This window comes from Gymnogyps californianus, chromosome 1, assembly GCF_018139145.2.
Source record: "Gymnogyps californianus isolate 813 chromosome 1, ASM1813914v2, whole genome shotgun sequence".
Taxonomy (NCBI): Eukaryota; Metazoa; Chordata; class Aves; order Accipitriformes; family Cathartidae; genus Gymnogyps; species Gymnogyps californianus.
This window is the reverse complement of record NC_059471.1, coordinates 116,707,407-116,725,020: the sequence shown is the minus strand read 5'-3', so window position 1 is coordinate 116,725,020 and position 17,614 is coordinate 116,707,407. Positions and strand designations below refer to the sequence as shown.

The window sequence follows — 17,614 nt, the reverse complement described above, 5'->3', positions numbered from 1 at the left end:
CAGACCCAAGGCCTGTGCTCTCTGCCCCTGCCACACACCCGGCTCATCGTGCTCTTTGGGTACCTCTGCATCCCCAGGGTCTCTGCCCCTTGGGCCACCTGTCGTCAGGGTTCGCTCCGCCAGTGCTCCAGCTAATTTTTGCTTAATGAACAAATGATGACTCTCGCTGCTGGGTGCTGCCTTGTCCTTTTACCACCCCTTTCTAGTTTCTCCTCTTTTCTTTTAATGAGGTCACTTGAACTTCTCCACCTAAATTAGCTGTCCTAATAACCAGATGCTCCTTGGGGTGCTTTGGGACGGGGTGGGTGGAGAGAGGAGAAGGAGCTTGTTAGCGGGAGCCTGCCTTCCCCTGCTCCCCAAAGCGGCTTTAGCTAAAGGCACAACGAAACAGGGGCAGCGGGTGTGAACGTGCTCCCGGCACCCGCCACACTGCATCTGAAGTAGCTGAGGGAAGGGGACTAGGAATTTTGGAGGAGCATCTGCCACTTGCTGGCGGGAGGAGGCTCGGAGAACTGCTGTGAACAGCACTGTACTGGTGGGGCTGGAGCCCCAGAGTAAAGCCCAGGGGGAAAGGGGAGGGCGGGTGTCCTTTCTCCTGGAGCTGAGGCACTCATGAGCTGCTGGGAAAGCTGTAGCTCCCCTGGCTCCATCAAGGACAAGCTGGAGCTGGGGCTGAGCACGTCTGTTTCCCTTGCACGCCCGCCCTGGGCGCACGAGGAAGGGGTTGCTGGTGGGGCCACGGGGCGCATGCTGCCAGTCCCTGTGGGATCGTGTGGGGCTTGGCAAGCTGCGGGAAAGCATCGCTGCCCCGTGTGCCTGGGGCGGGCGCACTGGCTTGTGACTGCACCATCCAGCTAGGGGGTCCCGCGAGGCTTGGGTGCATGGCTTTAGCTCTCGCAAGGCGCATCATGGAGCAGGAGCAGGTTGTGCAACGGGTTCCTCTGCCGCTGCCTGGGAGGGAGCACAGCGACAGCCTCGAACAGGCTTGCAGGGCAGGCTGGGTGCGTGACTAACGGAGCCTGCAGCAAGCAAGGAGAAGTTCAGACCCTGAGTCGGAAAGCTGTCCTGATTTCCAGTTTGTGCGTCTTCTGTCTGATTGTCTTTTCCCCTTTCTCCTACATTAGTTACTTCTGTTTTTTCCTGCGCCCTTTCTCACTGGCTGCTTGAACTCACCCAGTTGCTTTGGGAGATGCATTTCTATCGGCATAGTTGTTCCAGACAGTCGTTAATGTACCAACAAGGATACTATTGTAATCGGAGGATTTATTACTACTGCTGTGAAACAACTGCCATTCTGTCTTACTTAACTCTTTGGCTCCCCTCTTCCCTTCTGCCAGCAGCTGAATCAGTAACAAACTGCCCTTCTAAAAAGCTGCAAGCATGCAAACTGGAGATGTGTTATTTTATTTTATTTTATTTTCCTGCTCTTACCACAGATGCTGCAGTGATACAATTGCAAGTGACTTCAGTGCTTCACCGTGCATTTCTTGATTGTGCAGCAACTGAAAGTGACTTCATAGTTCAACTTCTCATTTAAAATAAGGCTTAAATATTTGCATGAGGATTAAAAGTATATTCTGGCTGCTTTTCTTTAGACCATAGTGCAAGTTCTGCTCACTCCTTCAGGAGCTTGAAGTGAGTTCACTGACTAATTTAGAAAAGTGTATGACTTCTTTTTAAATTTAGTTAAACAATTAGTAGTCTTTTAGCTGCCTTTCATTTAAACCTGTCTTTAACCATCCTTATTTCTCAGTGCAGGTGGGGCTTTACTGAAGGAAAGTAATCCCCAAACCAAGCAGATTATTAACACTTGCTTTATGTTTTCCCCATGGTACCAGGAGCCTGTTGCTATATGTTGGTAGGCAAGGAAAACAAGAGGGAAAGTTTTGCACGGAGACCCCACACCCTCAGTCACAGCGAAAGTACATCTTGGGGTGGTAGGTTTGCCTCCTCAAATTCTGGTCTCGGGTAGGACCCTGGGCAGTGGGGGAAACTTAGAAGCAGCAACAACAGGAACAAAGCTTTCCTTTGCCTGCTCCAGGCCACCTGCGAGTTTCTAGCTGGGACTTAAAAATAAGGCAAGCAAAGGACACTACCAGCAGCATGTTCTGCTCAGTTTTGTCCACTTGCAAAGGTGACATTTGAGGGTCTTCATCAGTTTTGCAGCATAAGACAGCATGTGTTTTCCTCCGTGCTGAAGGCATTACACGAGCTTTTGATTAACGATGAAGAGCGGTGTCTGGTATGCTGCAGCAGGTATGGATCGGCATGTACAGCTAATTGCCAGGCATGAGGGCTTGAGAGGATTACATTGCTAATCTAGATATCTTTCCTGCCTTATCACCACCCCCTTCCTCCTGCCACACGCATGCACACGTATTTGGATCCTGTAAGGAATGGAAATCAATAGCAGTGTGGGGGAGGGATATAGGGAGCATGGCTCCCTGAGAGCTTGCAGTGGCTGGAAGAGGACAGGTCCCTTGCAGCTGTTTCTGGGGCATCGGGGTGGCTCTGGTGGCAGACCCTCCCTCCTTCCGTGGGATGGTACAGGTGGCCGCAGGAGGGTTAGCAGATTGCAGAGGGTAGTAATGAAATCTGCGTCCTCACGCCTCACACTCCCACCCGCGTTGCCATTCGCGGTGCTGTTCGGTGCCTGCCAGTGCTCACCTCTGGACTGGTGGCACTGGCATTGCCGTTCCTCTTGAGCAGCTTGTTTCTGTCTTGCACGCACAACCAGAGGGGCTGGGGGAGGAGGTTCGTGGCGCTGAGCTGGGATCCCTGCGGGGCAACAAGATGTCGCGGGGCAGATGGAAACATAACTCTCGCACTAATTCCCTGCAAAATCCAGAGCGGTATTTCTCAGCCAGAAGCAGCTGCCTAGGAGTAGGGAGTACACGTGTTTGTTCTTCCTAAATAGTTCACACTTAACACTTGGCAAGCTTAGCGCTGTCCAGGTGGTATGAAGTGGGCAGTTGGGGACACAGGGTAGCACCATAGGGTGCCTATAAAGTGTGTCAGTGAGTAAAAGCTATAACGAAATCCAGGGGAAGAAGAGGTTGGTGGATTTTGCTTGTCCTACAGTGGCCCTGAGATGGTCCCGCTGTGCTGGGTAGCCTGTGTAAGTTGTTCTACTCCTGAAGAGCCTCTAGTGTAAGGCTACCATGGTGCTAAGTGATTTTCACAGTGTTGTTTTACCAGCTCGAGCTAGGGAGCCTCTGGCTCCCAGCCTCATGCTCCTCCTGCGTCACTTAACAAGGAAACGGCATCTCAGGCAGGTTTGCTGCCTTGCGTGGGAGTGGATAAAATGTTGGTAGCTCTCTGGTTTGTGTCCGGCACATAAAAACTTTGCTAGCCTACCCCTTGGAAGTGGTTGGGGTTTTGGATACCCAAGGACAAACCAGAGCCAGCCTGGGGAAAAGGGAGATGCCTGGGTCATCTTTGTCCACGTGGGCAGAGTTCAGCATGGCGCGAGGAGCTACTGGAAATGGAGCTGGTCCTGGGGCTCAGAGGAAAGCATGTTGAGGTGTGCACCAAGTCCAGACCTGGGAACTCCAGTCTCTGCTCCCGCTTGTTTTCTGGGAGACTGTAAGCCAATTCCTTGTCCTAAAGTTAGCCTTAATTAGCTCACCGAGTGCTCGTTGATTGTATGTTATTGAGGTATGTGCATTTGAGGTGGGTTTGACTGGAGCTGTGTGTGCAGGCTTCCTGAGGAGGGATGCCCGTGGGCACCGCCCTGGCTAGAGGGAATCATCTCTGGGCTCCCCCCTCCTCCTCCTTGTCCTGGCAGCAGGGCCCTGGGACTCTCCCTAGCTGGGTCCCTGACACCCTCTAGTGGCAATATTTACATTTAATATTTCAGGAGCTTTCAAAACTTGGTGGGGGTTTTGAGCACGCTGTGCTTAGCAGCCCACCCACCGCCAAGTACCTATCCCAGTGCCCTCTGCAGTAACCTGTGGCTTGGGGACTATTAGGAAATGCTGTATTTCTTGCTCTTTTTTCAGTGCTGTAAGTACAAGCTCAGTGCCGTCAGCTGTGGCCAGGCTCAGCAGACTGGCTCAGAGATGGCGGTAACACAATAGGTTTGCTCCCAGGAAGTGCTTTTCAGCCGCTCATCTCCCTGTCCAGCTACTCACTGCCAAACCTAACCTTGATGCTGGAGAGAGGGGAGCTCTGCTGACACCTCCGGGGGGTCGTGACAGCTGCAGGGGTGGACTTGTGTTGGGGGACAAGGAGGAAGCAAGGCTGGAGGCTGGGGGAAGTGCAAGGCAGGCTGCCTGGACGGCACATTGAAAAGAGGGGAGAAACAGGCAGGAGCTGGGTGAGAAAGAGCAGGCAAGAGGACGCGTCCTGCAGCATCCCTCTTGGCTCTGATTCAGGTGTGGCCCTGCTCCCCTTCACACAGTGACGACTCTCATCTAAGCTTACCCTTGCTTTCAAGTGGAGTTCGGCTTGTAGAGTGCCCCCAGAAACCCTGGTGCTTTCTGCAGCAGGTGGCTGCGGGATGAGTGCGGGCAGCTCGGCAGCGTGATGGCTGGCAGCGGAGCCAGGGCTCCTGGGTGAACGCCATGCAGAGAGTTACTCGTGTCCTGATACGCAAACTGATGTCTTTGAAGCCTGAGCAGGGCAACTGGCTTGGGAGGAACTTCTCTTCTGATAACGCACCTCCCTGCGTGTGGTGTCACATCCTGGTGAGCGCCTTCGCAGCGTTCCCTGCTTGCTTTTCTCTCCGTGACTTCCAGGCGTGATCTGCTCCAGCCTGATGGGCGAAGCTGTGCCTGTAGCCCTCTTGGCGGCGCAGGCCAGCGGGGTCTGTGCCTTGGGGTGGTGCGTGAGCCGCAGCAGACCTGCGGCCCCGCTGTGGGAGTCCCTGGTGCTCTGCAGCACTCAGAACGAAATGCTCGTTGGGCTTCTGAAATGAGCTGTGACCTGCTGCCACATTCGGCTGCCTCTTGAGAACGGCGTTTTCCCCTTTCTCCTACCCACTTCCCCCCTCCCCAAACCAGGTACCCAAGGCACATCTTGCAGTGTAACTAAAACAGTTGTTTGTGCATCACTGGCCAAGCGCGAGAGCAGTGGTGTGAAGCACAGAGCCTTCCCGCTGGCCCGGCCAGCTCAGGGCTCTTGCCTGTCCCTCCTGATGTCTGAGCCTTTGGAAACTGGGCATTCATTTAGTGAGCGGGTCTCTAGTCCTCCTGGTTAGGAAGGTGACACCGACCAAATGTATGTCCATGCCAGGCTGATCTAAGACAATGGCCTCAAGGCTATGTGCAACCCAAAAGGTCTTACCGATTCCTCTAAGCAGGAGGATCTTGGTTGGCTTTTTTAACCAAAAGAGCAAGAGCAATGCAGCACAGCATGTCAGGCGTTACCACGGTTAAATTACAGCCTTTAACAGCATGCCGCCACCTCCTGATTTTTCTCCAGGAATGCATTTTGCAATAGCTTGCCCACGTGGTGTAAAAGATGCTAACCCTCCAACCAGGTTATGACCTGGAAATACGAAGTCACAGTTCCAGCTGGTGAAATGGTGCCTGTGCCAGCTTCTAACCTGCTCGGGGAATGGTGTGGCAAGCACTTGCTTGAGGCCCAGCCTTTGGACAGCCTTCCCGGCATTATTCCCGGGGAGCAAGCAGCTCCGCATCTGGCAAGCCAAGTGCCTGCCCTGTACTCGCCTTGCAGAGCTAGGCAGGCTCCCCGCGTAAGCAGGGCACTGCCTTGCCATAGGCAGCAAGCGGCCATGCTGCTGAGCAGGGCTGGGGGGGCACACACGCACGTGGTGGGGTACCCAGGGCTCTCAAATTGGGGGAAGGAGGACGGGCATGCTTTCTTCATGGATAGCTGCTTTCACCCCATAAGCTGTCATGTGGAGGCTGGTGTAGCAGGGAGCTCTGCCTTTGAAGCAGCTCAGCAGGAAAGTAACTCCAGCAAGATGATGATCAGGTTTAATTTATTTAAATAACATAAGAAAAGTTATAAGAGCCTGTGGCTGGAGGGCAAAGAGAAAGGAGCTATGTGGCTCTGGAAATTATTCAGAAAGGTTTGAAATGAGAAATTTAAATGTCATTATGCAGGCAGCATGAACTGGCAAGGTTAGTTGCCGCTGTCACCACTGGTTTGGGAGTCGGAGGGAAGGGGGAAAGGCAAAGTGAGGTGGGCTCCTGGCCATGGTCTGCCAGAGGCTATTGCCGGTGGGCAGGGGATGGGAGCCCCGGTGAGGAAGATGAGGGGAAGGGAGGGAGGAGGAGACGTGGCTGCAGGAACGGGGGCAATGGCCTGCAATGTAAATGGCCTTACCAGGTACTTTCCCTGTAGGGCAGTATTCCCTGTCAGGGGCAGTAAATTCCCTGGGTAGTGAACGCGTGGTAAAAGCGAATGCCGCCGTCTGGGCTGGATGCAGGAAGATTTCCCTCTCGTTGACTCCATCTCGTGGCTTTTTTTCTTTCCCATCTTCAGCTTTGACTTTTCTGCCAGAAATAATGCCAGTGGTTGTCTTTACTGCAGCTCATTGCTATCTGTAGCCGAAACAGATGCAGCTTTTGGCAGCTTAACTAATTTTGTCAAACCTTCCAGTGCTGTCAATGAAACTGAACTGAGATATGTTAATTATATTCCACTGGTACACCGTGAAACCGTGGGCATTAACAGGCTCGCTGGTGCTGCCTGGTCTGCAGAGCTGGGGAGAAGGTTTGCGTTCTTCTTTCCACGTGATGTTTCTTGAGACAACAAAGTCTGGAAAGGCTTCTTTTTAAGAAAGTCTGTCTTCTGGTGGTAGAGCCTCTTGCTAAAATTAAGATGCTTGCTAAAATCAAGCAAGGTTGGGGGGGCTGCATTTTTTTATTCGTCCTGATTTTAGCGGCTGTAGTTCCTGTTCTCTGGTTAATCAACTGGAAAAGTAGCCAGCAGTTTTATTACCAAGTGCCTTGACGCGGCTGTGTCCCGGCTGTGTCCCAGGAGCAGGCGCTGGGCATGCTGCAACTGCACTGCTGCCCTCAGAGAAGCCACTTCCCTCCGAATGCAGAAACCCCTTCGCTTGGCCTGAGGGGGTCATTAAAATGTGAAAGGATATAAACAAAGGAGAGGGGAATTGGATCTCCTGACTTTTTTATGAAGGAAGATTTAAAGGAACTAAATATGTTTAGCTTGGCCCCAATGGGGACTGAGGGGCGAAGACCAACTTGCAGGGCTAAGGAGTGGCTGAAGGATGTGGGCAGGAGGGGGGTCAGGAAGCATGCTGGGGGGCACATGATGAAGGGCAGGCTGCCTGTGACGAAATGCCTCGATGGGAGGTGGATGTATTAAGCTGTGCTGCTCTGCAGCGTGATGGAAAACTCCGTACAGTCGCTGGGGCCGTTGAGCAGGAATTTAAGCACAGCACTGGAGTATGTGCTGCAGGTCACGGTCTTTCCCAGTCAAGGGCTTTGGGGACGATTCTCCTCTTTCTGGTGGCTAGATGTGAGCTAACAGGGCTTTGCTAATACTTAACTATTAATTACAACCATAAAAAGAAACCTCTCCTCCAGCTCTCGTTTAACGCATCTGGGCTTTAGACTCAGCATTTTGGCGTTGCTAACTCTCAGGCTGTGTTTCCCCATCCCCCTTTGCTGCAGTGATCCCCGACTCACTGCGAGTAACGGCGGTTCCGCAGACACTGAACAGAGTGGAGCGTGACTCCCTGGAGCTGAAGTGCGAGGTGTCTAAGAGCACAGCCCAACACAGCCACGTCTCCATCGCCTGGTACCGGCAGCGAGGCAGTGAGGTGCCTGTGGAGGTCATCTCCCTCAGCCGCGACTTCGTCCTGCGGGCCGGCAGTGCCTACGCCCAGCGGCAAGCCACGGGGGACATTCGCTTGGACAAAGTTGGGGAGACCACCTCAAAGCTCACCATCTACAACCTCCACCCATCAGATCAGGGCGAGTTTTACTGCGAGGCGGCGGAGTGGATCCAGGACCCGGACAAGTCTTGGTATGCCATGACCCGCAAGCGTTCCCAGGGCACCATCGTCAATGTGCAAGCCACCGGTAAGTGTCTCCTCTGCCTTTTCTCGCTCAGCTGGGTGGTGGGAGGAGGCGGAAAATGGGCCTTGTTAGGTGGCTGGGGCTTGGCTCCCTGCTTTGCCATGTGCTCCACTTGGGAGGCTGCTGGCAGGGTGAAGCAGGGCAAAGGAGGGCCCAAGCGCTGCCTGCAGGCAGAGCAAATGTCAGCAAAGAGCAACCAGGGGACACCGGGGCTGCAAGGGGGCTTGGGTGGCAGGCACTGTCTCCGGATGTGGTCAGCGATTTGGGGCTGACACAGGAGCTAAAACGTACATCTTAAGCACTTGGTGCTAGCACAAGCAATGAGAATTTTGGTAAGTGAGGAGGTAAGAGTGACAGCAGAAAATAAAACTACAGCTTTCAGCAAGCACTTCTGTATTCCACAAGGTCCATTTGCAAGTCAAAATCCTTCTCCCAGCCTGCAGCACAGGTTCCTGCTAAGGATCTAAAGACCCAGCGGAGCTCTTTCTTCCTCTCCGATATCCCCAAAGGCCCTGCCTCATGACCCTGGCTGAGCAAGGTGTGAGTACGACTAGGCTCCAGGTCACATCGCGCAGTGCCACTGGATGCTGGTGTCGCAGCAGAGCTGCTCCCAGGAGTAAAGGCTGGAGGAGAGGGTTATGACTGGGGAAGCCTTGCAGCTCTTCCATGCTGGGCAGCAAGCTGCCTCTCCTGCAGCACAGCTGATTTGGGCTCTCACAGCAAAAGCAAGCCCGGACATCTGCGGATGTACGTGTCTGAGGGATGCTGGCCGTGCAGGGAGTAGCAAGTTGTAAATGTGCTGGCTCTCCTGATGGGCTTTGCCATGCTGACGTGAGTTGGTCTGTCTCTCCCCAGATAAGGAGTTCAGTGTCCGGCTGGAGACGGAGAAGCGGATGTACATCGTGGGTGAGCCAGTGGAGTTTCGGTGCATCCTGGAGGCGCAGAATGTCCCTGACCGCTACTTCTCCATTTCCTGGGCCTTCAACAGCTCCCTTATCGCCAGCCTGGGACCCAATGCCGTGCCGGTGCTCAACAACGAGTTTGCCCAGCGTGAGGCCCTGGGCCAGCTCAAAGTAGCCAAAGAAAGCGACAACGTTTTTGTGCTGAAGATCTACCGCCTCCGCCTTGAGGACAGTGGCAAGTACAACTGCCGGGTGACTGAGCGGGAGAAGACCGTGACGGGGGACTTCATTGACAAGGAGAGCAAGAGGCCGAAGAACATCCCCATCACTGTCATGCCGCTCAGTAAGTAGAGACTTGCCAGTCCCCTCCTGGGGCCATTGCTCCACTGGGCAGCTAGCTGGTGAGGCTGTGATGTGCCCAGACTTTGGTGGTGGGGAAGAGGGAGGATAAGAGTTTGCATGCTGTGGAAGCTTGAAATCCCAACTGGCAAGATTTTTTTTTTTGATGGGAAGGGGATGATAGAGAAGGAGGGATATGTGTCAAGTTCGTAGGTGGGGAAACATGCCCCCATGTTGGTAATGACACCAAGCTGGCAGTTTGGTCCTTGAACTGAAGGTGCGTGTGACAGCCTCTGACTTGCTCCTCACACCTCTCTCCTCACCTTGCTCTGCAGGGAGCTGGGTGCTCTAAAGTACTCAGCAGGCGTAACGGGGAGACCGGCTTGGCCTTGGTTTATCCTAAGAGCTGCTAGGTTCCTGCAGGCCGTTCAGTGGCTGTTGTTCAGCTGTCTTGCAAGACAGCTGTACTGGGAGAAACCAGGGTTCATGTGCTCCTCAAGCCCCGGGTTGCTCTGCAGCATGGAGCTCTGTCGTGGTCGCTGTGTGTCTGCCAACCCTGGTGAAAACAACCCTGCCGGAGGCTTGCCTGAATGCCTTTTGAATGCCTTTTATGTTCGTCAGACAAACGTGATAAATACAGAAATACCAGGGTGAGAGGAGAGGGTCCACTGACTCATTCCTTGTTTTGCTCTCTGAAACTCAGGTAGCTGTGGCGTGATGAACTATGCACGTATTGCCCAGGCTACCCTGGCAGTGGGCTTTGACCAAGCAGAGAGTAGCTGTGAGAGGATTTTGTGCGATGTTTGTCTCCTATCTCTTAGGTTTGTAGGGAAATGCAGCCCTTTTCTCTAGCTTTTTTTCCCCTCCTCATTTCTCCAAAAGAAATTCTATTTCTTTTCTCTCCTACCAATATTTGGTCTCATTTGTTTGGCTTTTAAAATTGCTCTAGCTAGAAATCTTGCACTGGACATATGTCTAAAATGTAGTACTTCTAGGCACAGCCACCTTTCAGACAGATTTCATTCTTGCCATTTGATAAATCACCAGCTCTAGGAACAAATGTGATGATTTTTCAAGGGTGCTAAGTGTCCATAACTCTGACAGAAGACAGCAGGAGTAACCAGCACTCAGTATCTCTGAAAAACCAGCCGTAAAGCCTTACGTCTCTGGGGCCGTAAAGCCTTACATCTCTGGGAAGCTCAGGATAACAGGTTTTTTTGATGTTACCAAACATTGATAGCTACCTCTAGGGTCAATAGCGATGGGCGTTTGGGAGAGCTGCTCCCAAAAGGTGTTGTAGGAATGGACGTGGCAAGATGGTGATCAGGATGACATGAATTGAAAAGCCCAGGTAGCTGGAAGCTTTTTTTGGCAGAGCCAATTGCATGCGGTGCATGTTGTAGCAACACAAATTCCCTCAAGTTTTGCTGAGATCCCATCCTGGACCTGCGACCAGAAGACACGGCAATGTCTCCTGAGCCATAGGCAGAGAGATTTCTCCCAGCTTTGGCCTACACCTGCTTTGAGTGTGCAAGTCACCAGGAGCAGCTCGCTGCCCACAAGCTGTTTTAGGATGTGGTCACGCATGAGGTTAAGACGTGCCTGGACCCAAATGCGTGGGCAGTTTCCTGCACCTGGTAGAAAGCCTCTCTGGCCAGCAGCGTCCTTCTTGCGGACCGAGAAGTGGCGAGTGTGTATCATCTCCCCTGTATGTATGCATTTCTCTCCTTAGAGACCAGCATCTCCTTGGAGATTATCAACAACGCCAGCAATGTCTTGGAGGGGGAGAGCCTGCGCTTTGGCTGCAACGTGCGCTCGGGCTTCGGGCCCCAAAGCCGCTTCTCCGTCGCCTGGCAGCTGGTGGACAAGCTGAACCGGCGCAGTGAAATTGTGCGTCTGGATCGGGAGGGCACCCTGCAGCCGGGCCCCTCGTATGCCGAGCGCAGCAGCTATGGGGGCATCCAGGTGGAGCAGGTCCGGCCTGGCTCCTTCACCCTGGAGATCTTCAACAGTGTCAAGGCAGACGAGGGCCACTACGAGTGCCGGGTGGCCGAGTGGACGCGGACGCTGGATGGGGAGTGGCAGATGGTTGGGGAGCGGCACGCGGGTACCCCGGTGTCCATCACTGCTCTGGGTGAGTACTCGAGGCGTGGGGGGCCATGGGGCCGTGCTCCCTGTGTGCCCGGCCGCCCCCAGAAGGTGACCTGCGAGTAACTGGGGCTGCTCTCGGCACTCTCGCCCTTGCTTGCCAGCAAAATGGAGGTACCCGGCAGCCCGCCCGCAGCTCCTGGTAGGTTGGTGCAAAACGCCTGCATGCCCCGTTTTGTGTGGGGGCAAAGTCTGAGGGGTGGCTGTGGCAGGAGCAAAGCAGGGGGTGGCTAAGGAGAGGGGCAGTGCTTCCAGCATCCTTCCAAGGAGAGAGGCTGCCAGTCCCATGACATGTCCCCCAGCATTGGAGCCGGGCTATGGGCAGCGCAGTGGCGGTGCTCCATCGGCAGCCCATGGGCATCGAAGCCTCCTTGCCTGCCCTGGGTAAACCTTACCTCCGCTCACCAGACCAGGAGAACAAAACACTGGGCATCTGTTGGCCTGGCCACCAGAAATGGCAAGCATCTCTGACAGCGTCAGAAGCCTGCAGAAGACATGGGTCAGGAACGATCCTCACTGCCTCTTGCAAGGAGGCACTGAGCTGCTGGCCTGGAACCACAACGTTGTCCATGACCAAGGCGACGTAGGACCTGGGATCATTGCAGCTGGTACTCTGCTGTGCCAAAGGGCTCCTCCATTTCAAACGCAGTGAAACCACATCAGTTTAGGAGAGGGCAGGTAGGACATTAGGGATTTTGCATGGATTGTGAATTATTTTGGTCCCGCGCAGGCTTTGCTATATCAAGTCCTGGACTAGTTCCCAAAGTGCTCTGCAGGAGACTGAAGAAGGGATGACTGCTCCTATGAGGCCACTGATTTGCAGAATGCCAGGGCTATAAACAATTGGGGAGCTCTATTGAAAGGTCGAGATAGGAATTTTGGAGGTTTGTTTGGTTTTTTTTTTTGGTTCTCTGCAGTATTAATCTTAAGCTTTGGCAAGATGTGAGAGACCAGACTTGAAAGTTGTATCGTATTCTGATTAAAATCTTACTTTTTTCCTCCTTTCCTCCCCTTCTCTTTTGACCTTCTTTCAGGGGCTGTTATATCTGGAGCTACAAATCTTTGCTATAGAGCTTCCAAAAGCGGGTAGGGACGTTAGTTTGTAAAAAACTAAAGGCAGATTCTCATCTGGTTTCAACGGCATCTTCCTCATGAGGTCAGCAGCATTTGGCCTACTGTAAGTCCATGTATCGGCCCTTCTCTTTACTCTGCCACTTGTAGAAGTGTTGAGATTAAGTGTTGAGATTTTAAAATGTATCACTTTTGCTCTTGTTAAAATTTAAGATGCTCAGAATTGCCAAGCAGTTCCAGAAGACGTGATGGAAAGGTAGTTGTCCCTCCTCTTCGACTCCTTGTCCCAGAGAAATCGCCGGCTGTTGAGCACGTTCCGTCAAGTCCTAAGAAATTCCTAGGTCCTCTTTCTATAACTAGCAAAGCTGAAGTAGTTCATGAAAATTTAGTGGAGAAAATATTGAGTATTGTTTCGTTGCTGCTGAATGTGATATTTTTTGTTCAGCATAATGTTTTTGAAGTGTCCTGAGAAACTCAAATGGAAAGTGCTAAGAAAGAGCAAGAGAGGTTTATGGCTACAGAAACTGCTAGTAAAAAAAAAATGCAGTAAATTTAGTGACACTCACATTTCAGGTTAAGGTCTAATTGTTTGCCAGTCTGCCAGGGTAAGAAACTCTTTAGCTGAACCAGCACAGATGATGTTCAAACCCATAAATCTATCTACAGGGTGGTTCAGAAGCAATAGCCAGAAGAGAGATGTGCTGTCGGATGAGACCAGATGTCCCTGAGCTTCTGAGGATCTTGAGTGCCCGGCAGGGACTTCAGTCCCTGACTGGCTGGGGAAGGAGGGGGCAGGCAGGATGAGAGGGGGCTGCTGTATTCTTGTAGGGAGGTGTTGCAGAAAATCTGCCTGCTTTTACGCGTGGCTTCTCTCCTTTTGTACCAAGTCCCGAAGGAAGAAAGGCCTTTGTGTGTTAACCTAAGTGTCATGAGCATGTTGGTTGAGTTGAGGATGTGAGAAACACACCTGGCTTTCGCATGGCAGTCAAGAGAAGTCCCTTCATGAAGCTTCCTTGCCCAGGCCAACTGGAAATTAAACTTTACAAAGTCACCTGGTCTTGGTGAAATTAAGTTGGCTTTCTAGGGCCATCGCTGGCTCAGCGGTGCTCTGAGCTGGGCCTGGTAACACACTTGCCAGGGCAGGAGTGCTGCTGCAGGGTCTGAAGCTAGGGGCTTACGTGGGGATGAGATGCAGCAGTTCTGCAGGGAAGACAGCCTGGGTCTCGCTCTCCTCTCCTGGGTAATCACTGAACATGTTGCAAGAAGCTTTAATCCCAAAGATTGATCTGTTTTCTCAGTAGCTCATCCCGGAGCTCTGACACGGTGATCCTGTGGGGCTGCAGAGGCACTTGCTGGAAGCGTGCAGATATGGCAGTGTCCGTGTTGCAGCCGGTCTGGCCCGCGGCAGCAGCTCTGCAGGTTGCGGTGAGCTCCCGGCTCATCTCTTGAAGTGTAATTTCAAGCCAGTGGCAGGCTGAAGCTCCGTGCTGATCCAGAAGACGTTCCTGTTTCTACTGGGCACTGGCTGGGGTCTGCCCCCGCAGCAGCGGCTGTGCCGGGTGCCAGGACGGTCAGCACTGCAGGGGGAGGGAGGAGACCTGCTAGCTGGCATGGGACACCCCACAGAGCCTCCCGGGAAGGGAGCACTTCTTCGGGATGTTGCCAATAGAAAACAAGGTCCCTGCTAAATCTGCTGGCCACACTGAAGTGATTGGAAGAGAAGAAAATATTTCTCTCTGCAGCTCAGAACAAATGAGCAGTGGAAATACTCTGACCCAAAATGTAAGCCAGTCAACTGGGAATATGTTATCTTCAAATTACTAATAGACTGCTGGTTTTAAACTCCCCTAAACAAACGAAGTAGACAAGTCAAAATGTGTTGACTGGCTTGCAGAGTGGTGGACGTGCGAGGATAATGGCATAAAGCCGTCCTGGAGCTGTGATCTGGAAGAGAACAAAAGCCGTGCTGTGTGAAGAACAGGAGCAACCAGCTTCTCTTTCAGTTGCCTCCATCCTGGGGTTTTGTAACCACTGCCACCTCTCCGATGCATGAACGAAGGCTGCTACTTCTCACTTTCCTCACCTTTCCTTCACCTGCAGCAACCAGCCACAGACCTGGGGTGGGGGGCGGGGTGGGGACCCCCTGCCTGAGAGGTGGATGTGAATTGCGGGGTCTGCGAGCGGTCAGACTGGTGCTGGGTAGCTGCTCTGCCTGGTGCTGCTCCCTTGCCGCTGTGCTGCTGCGTTTCCATACGGGGCTTTGACAGCCTGCAGAGGCTGGCTGCTCACCCTCTGGGTCTCAGGGGATCTTGCTCCTCTGGGCAGAAATCGAGCGCGATCCTGCTGCCGCTGCAGCCAGTGCTCACACAGGCAGTCACCACTATGCAGGCACTTAAGTGTGTTTTTGCCGCTGCTTTTCGTGTCACTTTGCAATTGTAAACGAGGAGCCGACACAACACGAGTGGCTGATTATTCCAGGCCCGCAACTGGATGACCGTGCTCTAGCTTTTGCATGCTAACAGCAGGGCCTTGTTAGGCAGGTGTCTCTCAAAGCCCTTTTCTCTCTTTCCACAGAGGCCGGCTTTGCTGTCACAGCTATCTCCCGCACCCCCGGTGTGACCTACAACGAGTCCTTCGACCTCCAGTGCATCATCAAGCCCCACTACCCGTCATGGGTACCGGTGTCGGTGACATGGCGTTTCCAGCCAGCCGGCAGCACTGAGTTTCACGACCTGGTCACCTTCACACGCGACGGTGGGGTCCAGTGGGGCGACAGGTATGCAGGTTTCCGGACCCGCACCGCCATCGAGAAGGCCGAGTCCAGCAACAACGTGCGCCTGAGCATCAGCAGGGCGAGTGACACAGAGGCTGGCAAGTACCAGTGCGTGGCTGAGCTCTGGAGGAAGAACTACAACAGCAGCTGGACGCGGCTGGCAGACAGGACCTCCAACCTGCTGGAAATCAGGGTCCTGCGGCCGGGTGAGTGCCAAGAGCGCATGAGAGAGGCTGGGGGGTGCGTCACAGGGACGGGGTACGTACCAGTGCTGTGGTGGTCTCTCTGGAGTGAGGGCTGCTCTCGTGGCTGTGACTGACGTGTCACCCTTGTGCATGGCTCAGGTGGAACTGCTCGGCTCTTCGGCCATGGATATGTTGGAGCTCCCTTATCCACCTCTGGGGAACTAGGTCCTCTCTTTGCTCCTCATGTGCTAATCATGGGGTTTTCTTCTGGGAAGTGAGGTGACTGAAGCTCAGTCCAGTCTCTGGGCTGTTCTTGTGAGACGGAGGTGGCTTTCAGGTTGCCACCTCCATTCATCAGAGTAGACTAACCGGGGGAAGAGAGGAGAGGGACAGGGCAAACAGGATCAAAGAAGAGAGACATGCTCCCACTGAAGCCTGCACATGCACATGCGCCATAGGTGAGGTGCTGCAGCTCTTGTCTAGTAACTGGCTGCATCTCTCGCTCTGCTGGAGGCATCTTCAAAAGCAGCTAGTGATCAAAGAGCCTGACTTTCATCCCCACCAGAAATTGAGCCCTTTCCAGCTGGAAGTCACCAAGGCCATCGGTGTCCACACAGAGTGTGCAACAGCTAGGCAACAGACACCCGGCTTGGCAGAGAGAGTCAGAAAACCTACAAGGTGCTTATGCTCCCTGTACAGCCAGTGGAGAGAGTTAGGTGCCTTCTGTAGGCCTTGTCACATTTTGGTGGTGCCTTCTATTGTCCATGGAGGGTGCAAAGATACTGTAGTCAGGGCAGCTCTGGGCCATCGCTGAACTGAACGGTTTATTGCTGTCTTGGCCTTAGGGCTGGAGTTGATGTTTGGAGTGAGGCTTTTAGCACCTTCAAGACTCTTGGCTCAGGTCCTTGCAGCATGGTAGCGCTCCCTTCATGTTCCTGTGCAGAGGGACTCCTTCTTAGGGTCTGTCTTCCAGCTTGGGCTTTGTGTTCTTCCCCTCAGTGCCCCTTTTCGTACTCTCCTCCACCTCCCCCAACCCTTAGCATGTCTTTAGAAAAGTCAGGGGATGCTGTGAGCTCCAGGTGCCTCATGAGCTTTCCATCATCTTTCTTCCCTCTCTCCTTCCTTGCCCTCATCTCTAGGTTAATCTTCTCCATTTATCTTGATTATCCTGCCTTGTAATACATGTTTTACTGCTTGCAAGGTCAGGTTGGTGATGTTCATAATTTTAGCTTATTTCCCTAGGAAACAGCGTTGACTGGATATGGTCCCTGGAGTAATATGCTTCTTCATGGCACATCTCTGTGCATGCGTATGTGTGTGAGACAGAGAGAGAAAGAGAAATCCTCAATAACAGCTTCCAGAAGAGAGCCTCTGTGTCACAGCTCAGTGTGGCGAGGAGGACTTTTAAAGGACATTTAAACCGTGCTCTGGCAGCCAGTTCTTCTTTACTGGAGCAGTAACCATCAAGTGATGCCTTAACAGAACAAGTCATCTAGGTCTCCATGTTTTTTACCTCTCCCTATCTCCCTGCTGTTCAACAAACTACTGCTACACAAATCTTAGCTGTCAGTCCAATGAGCCTTGCATAATGTTTGTGGTTTTATGACTCGCAAGGGGGGATGGAAGAGAAGAGAGGGACTCCTCAGAGCATCCCCAGCAACATGGTTGCACTCTCTCTGTGTTTTGTTTCCGTGTCCCAGGCAGCCTCTGAGAGCAGATGGTTGATGTTCTCCATGAATGCAATGCTGGCAGTTGTACCAGTGACTGCTGTGGTTCTCTGTGGTTTTGCAGGCTGCAGAGGGTCGTGTCGTGTCGTTGCTGGGTCTTTGGCTGGATAATCTCCAGAGAGGATCCAGGATGATGTGGGAGGCGCCTTCCTCAGACACCTCTGAATGAATGTCCTAGAGTCCCCACAGTCAGACCTGTGCTGATGAAGCAGGTGCTGGTTTTCAGATTAATATCCAGGGCTTCTTCAAAAGGGGTCATTCAGGACCCCTGAACGATTGAACACCTGAGAGCGCTGTCAGTCTAATTCTGTGTCTCTATAGTCACCTTAATCTGAGATAACTTCAGGCTGCTATTGGGTGTCTTAGTCCTAGCTTTCTCCTTTCCCTTGCCACTAGCCATGGGTTCCTGCCTTGACCCATATGCCAGTGAGTTTGGGGTGAACTCTCTCCACTA

General features: G+C 52.9%; 1 protein-coding gene across 1 annotated transcript in view; it reads left to right on the top strand.

Annotated features, from left to right (window-relative positions):
• IGSF3 (immunoglobulin superfamily member 3) overlaps positions 1 to 17,614 on the top strand; it is a 100,719-nt gene that overhangs the window by 55,871 nt on the left and 27,234 nt on the right. The window contains 4 exon segments of the mRNA XM_050908765.1: positions 7,608 to 8,018; positions 8,871 to 9,260; positions 10,989 to 11,390; positions 15,050 to 15,454. Of these exon segments, the coding sequence (XP_050764722.1) occupies positions 7,608 to 8,018; positions 8,871 to 9,260; positions 10,989 to 11,390; positions 15,050 to 15,454 (1,608 nt within the window).